The sequence below is a fragment of the Alligator sinensis genome, unplaced genomic scaffold (assembly GCF_000455745.1).
Source record: "Alligator sinensis unplaced genomic scaffold, ASM45574v1 scaffold291_1, whole genome shotgun sequence".
Classification (NCBI taxonomy): domain Eukaryota; kingdom Metazoa; phylum Chordata; order Crocodylia; family Alligatoridae; genus Alligator; species Alligator sinensis.
The window spans coordinates 1,254,668-1,259,725 of record NW_005842391.1 but is presented as its reverse complement, the minus strand read 5'-3'; the positions used below and the strand labels follow the sequence as shown (position 1 = coordinate 1,259,725).

Here is a 5,058-nt window from a genome sequence, read left to right as displayed (position 1 = left end):
AAAGAGTCAGGAAAGCTCATCTTTGTCCAACTATAACATCCTATCCTTCAATGTAGAGGAGCAAAATTTCTAAAGCAATGTGGACATACCACATACAAGTGTTCACTTTTGAAGGAACTTTATGATGGAAGGTGAGGGTGTGTATTTTCTCTCAGATTGAAAAGTGCAATCAGACTGGAAAACAGTTTTGGGACAAAATGAATGCCATTCCTCTTTCTGCAATCTTCTGAGAGCGCCGCTGCCAATGAACCATACAAGGGCAGGTTAGGCTGCAACAGATCTACCCAAAAATCAGTAATAGCAACAGTGGTGCTACAACCGAATAATTACCTAAAAACACATGGAGTAACCTCCTGGCAGTAGTTAGCGATGGTTTGTGTGCATCCAACACAGGTCTGTGCACATGGGAAAACAGCCATCTGTCCAGAATTAACATCTACATTAGAATAACAGGAATGTGAGTGACCCCTCAATTCTGCAATAGTCATGAAGTCATCCATAATTTTATAAAATAATTTACTCGTGCCACAGCAAAAATATATTTTAAAACAGCATTTCAACAATTATAAAGTCAAATTCAATTCTTTTATTGAGATGAGGCAGCATGCTTGGCACTGTACAAAGATGACCTGCTGACTCAGAAGTAGAGCAAAGGACTGCCTGGGAAGAAATATATTCAAAAGCTGCACATGAAGGGAACAAAAACAAGAAGTTACTTGAGCAGTTCCAGAGGTCCAACATCTCCATTTAGGCTAGAAAATGTGAACACATTTAATCTGTATAAATGAGAAAAAGATTTAAAATGATAAAAAGGTGGCAAGGGGACAGACATTAGAAACAGATCAGAAATCTGCATGGTGTGAAAGGGCTTGGATAAGTTTAGTGGTATTTGTGTAAGAGAACAGAAAATTGTTTTTCAACAAACAGCGCTGGTTACCAAAAATGTCTAATGTTAACAAGAAGCTAGTTTAGCAGATCATCTTTTATGCTATTAGAATAACCTGCCAAGAAAAGGAATGTACTGGCCCATGCTGGTGATATTCACAGTCCATATTCTGAAATGGAAAACTGCTTGGTGATATTGAAAGCATGTAGTTTTTGTTTTCTGTTAAGGAAGGGGATGACTAAATACAGGGAGAGCTCACTTAGCTATTCTTCAGTGCCCCTTCTGGAAAGAAGGGCAAGAAATGTTTTAGAGCACAGATTTCCTGATCCAATAATCCTCAAGCCCCTACAGCAGAGAGGAGCTTAAGTATATGAAAGCCCTTTGGAAACCTCTCAGTAATGCTTCTTGCTTATCTAGAGGGGTTACTATTGAGCAAGGCTCACTCAACAGCATATGACCTGGAAGAAAAAAGGTTTGATCTGGAATTACTCTTCATGGGGGCAATGGAATTTTTACTACTGACTTTGTAAGATAAGCAAAATCAAGAGAATACTAAACGTTTTGAATTGTGAACTACCACAAAGTGTATCAAGACCCTAGGTGAGCAGATTCGTTTCATATGCTGTCTTCTGCTCCCAGTCAGACTGAAGGAAAAAGGTATCTCTAGAAGATAATGTAATCTTTTCTTTACTTAGTTTTATCCTTTCAGAGTGCGACTGTCAGCTGTATTATTCTGAACTCAGGCAGAAGGCAGGGCAGAGCTGCACCCCATAGACCAGCGGTTCCCTACGCAGTGGCTACGGGCGTCATGGTGCCCCTCACGGTTTATTCAGGTGCCCGTGCACATTTTCATGATCAGTAAAAATCATTATTCCAACAAAAAATGCTATCACTGTCAACTAAACTCAGAACAGCAACACTTCAACATTTTTTTCACAGGCTGTACGCAACGGCCACGAAAATGAGACCAAGTCAGTCTGACTGGCGGAGTGGTGCTTACTGCTTCCTCCCCAAATAAAACTATGTGCATGCGCATATCCAGGAGTTTAATATTCATATTGGTGCCTGCTGCTTTCTCTTTTAAATTTGAATGTGCCCTTGGGCACATAAACATCGGGAACCCCTGCTGTAGACTAATTCAGAGATGCATAAGTTTTTGTAAGTAACAGCTCACTTTGTAACCCAAATTGTCAGATGCCATCTGGGTGACAAAGGGAGCTGTTGCTTACAAAGGCTCATGCATCTCTGAATTAGTTAACCCAGGGCTGTCCAACTGGCAGTGCACAGGCCACATGTGGCCCATGAGGGGTTTAAGTACAGCCCACAGGTTCTCAGCTGCCACTTCACTGTTTCAGCTGCTGCAGGGTCTCTGGGCAGGGCAGCACAGTAGAAGGCTGTGAGCTTGCTGCCCATGTAGCAGCAGCAGGGTGACTTGGATGGGGAACTTGTGCTGCTCATGTGGAGTGGGGACGGGGGAATTCACCTTGCATGGTAGTGGCAGCAGGCGGGAGGGGAAAAGGAGGAGTAAATCATCCAAGCTATGGTAGTGGAGGGCTCACTGCCTCCAGGGCATAACAGCAGGAGGTTCACACTGCATATGGCAGGCGTCCTAGGCATCTCATGTGGCCCCCACAGCATGCAGCCTGCTCAGTATGTAGCCCAGGTCCACTGACTTGTGGCATGCAGCCCCAGCTATTTTGAAGTCAGCCCCAAGTTTATCTATAAAGGTGCATTCTGCCCTGACTTCTGTTCAAACTCCCAAGAAAATTTTGAAGAATGAGAATGCTACAGCTTGAAAGTGCACTTCTGAAGAAATTCAGCATGTAATTTTCTCTTACCCTGGGGGCTGTTTCACATGAAGTTTAGTGTTTGTGTCTGTTTTTAAATCACTAAAATACCAATTTACACTCAATATTTCTAAACAATCATGAAAAATACAGATTTTGGTTTTTAGAATACTAGTAAAAAACCACAGCTTTGGCAAGCATTAAAATTAAAAAGTTTCAAGAAAAAATAGTCTTTCTAGCATCAAGGCATCATAACATGAGAGACTATTTTGAGGGTTTTTTATATTTAAAAGAAAGTATTTACTTGATATTGCATGTCTCACAGCCTAAAACATGGGAGTAAGCATCACTCCTATTTTTGACAAAGACCAGTGATGCTTACTCAACCTTAGTCTGCATCTTAGCTTGATGTGAAAAAAAATACTGCTAGTATAATGGTGATTTTACACATTTTCCTTTCCCATAAACTAAGAACTATAGAGCTGCTCTGCTTCCAGCTGCACACACAATGTAGCACTGCCCCCCAAAAAGTCAAACAACTTCCTCTGTCTCTGAAACATGTATTCCTAGCAATTTTGGAGCTCATACATACCTTTTTCCATTGGCTTGTTCATATTTCAATACTGTAGTTAAATTATTCAGACCTCTTGTATTTTACTTGAAATATCATGCCCATTTGTCTTTATCAAATTCCATTGCAATCTTTAAGGCAGTGGTGTTCAGGGACACCGACTGCATATTACAGATAATAGTAACAACTACTCCTCTAGGTGGGGCCACTAACTCACTATTTGTGAGCTTAGAGTCCAACTCTTCAGGAAGAATTAACAGGACACTGCTTGCCCCCACTGCACCACCTGTGTGTGATGCATAGCGTCGCTGCTGTCTGCAAACACCGCATTCCTGCTTCTTCTCTACAACACCCCAAGCCATTGCATATTTTTCCTCCTTGTCCCATGATACCTCAGTGTTTGACACTGGGGTCCACATCATTGTAACAGTGTCTGCTTTGAGGTAACCAGGAAGTAGTTTGTTGACAGTGTTTTTAAACTGTCCAACTTGATAACTGTACAGCAAGGCATTTCCAAATTTCAGAAGGTCGCCCACTGAAGATAGAAAGCCACCACCAGCCCATTTGTAGGAGTTGTTCACATAGGGGGCGTTGACCAGACGTCCTTTTTTGTTGTAAACATAATACCTAGAATTAAAGAAAATATTTATCACCACTCAGATATCAAAGAGAACTCCTTTTAGATTGACTTTTATTTATTACCTGGGCAACAGTGTCTAATTATAATACAGCTCACACTAAAAGAAACTGCAAGACAGAGTCTAAACCTAATGCTAAGAATGGGAATTGCCAGATTAGACACCAGTGTATTTCCGGCAGCAAGGAGTCTACAGTTGTTAAAAAGATGGGTTGGAAAGGGATCCAAAAGACCAAACTTATTCACCCGAAGTGCAAAAACCCACCAATGCAGCAGATGGCTCCAGTCTGGGCAGAAAACTGGAAGTCAGGTAGTAGCTTTCTACACAGCAATACAGAAGCTTGGTTAGGAAAAAAAGGTAAGGGATATGGATTGTAGTTCTATGGATAAATACGTGTGTACACACAGATAGTAAATGAAAAAGTATGGGAAACGCCAAAGTGAATGGAGCCACAGGTCTGACAGTAGCCAAAGACTGTATTTATTTCCAAAACATATTTACCAACAGAAGTGGAAGGCCAACAAACACTGAACTTTGTTAAGAGTGCTATATGTATGGCAAGCTCATTTTAAGGATGCATTTCAGTATCTAAAGCTTAGTTTTACTCCTCTTCAAGGTCTAACATACCCACAAAGCAAATTGCACCAAAAATGCCAGCTCTCTTTTCTGTAACTAATGTACTATGCCTGGATTTAGCAGCAGATAAAGAGTCACAAGGATGGAGGAAGCACCAACCAGAATTGCAGAAGCCTCTAGAACAGACTTTGAGGCCTTAAACAGACATTCATTTCTAGCAGTGGACATTTCTAGGGACTTTTCAGGGTGAGGAAGCAATACAGGGGTTCAAACCTGCAGCTGCCCTCTCTCCCCTGCACTCTGAACATTCCCCAGACCAGGGTGATCTGCATGTGGGGCTGCAGGCATGTGGCTCCACTGGTACTATATGGTGGAAGAGCAAAACTGGCTTCTCCCTGTACAGCATGTTCAAAGCCAGGACCCATGCAGGGACAAGCTGATAGACTTCCCCCAGCACAGACACTGCAGAAGATGGGGAGGGGAGTGGAACAGTGGGACAATGCCTCCTCCCCACAAACCTGCTCTAGACTGGGGTGTTCCTGGTCTCAGGAAGGTTGTGGGGAGGGTAGTAGCAGCTCAAATCCTTCATGGGAAGAGATC

General features: G+C 42.2%; 1 protein-coding gene across 1 annotated transcript in view; it reads right to left on the bottom strand.

Annotated features, from left to right (window-relative positions):
* Positions 1 to 571: 571 nt before the first annotated feature.
* Positions 572 to 5,058, bottom strand: part of LACTB (lactamase beta) — a 20,911-nt gene continuing 16,424 nt past the window's right edge. The window contains exon 6 of the mRNA XM_014522741.2: positions 572 to 3,871. Within this exon, the coding sequence (XP_014378227.1) occupies positions 3,340 to 3,871 (532 nt within the window). The 3' untranslated portion in view covers positions 572 to 3,339. The remainder of the gene's footprint in view (positions 3,872 to 5,058) is intronic.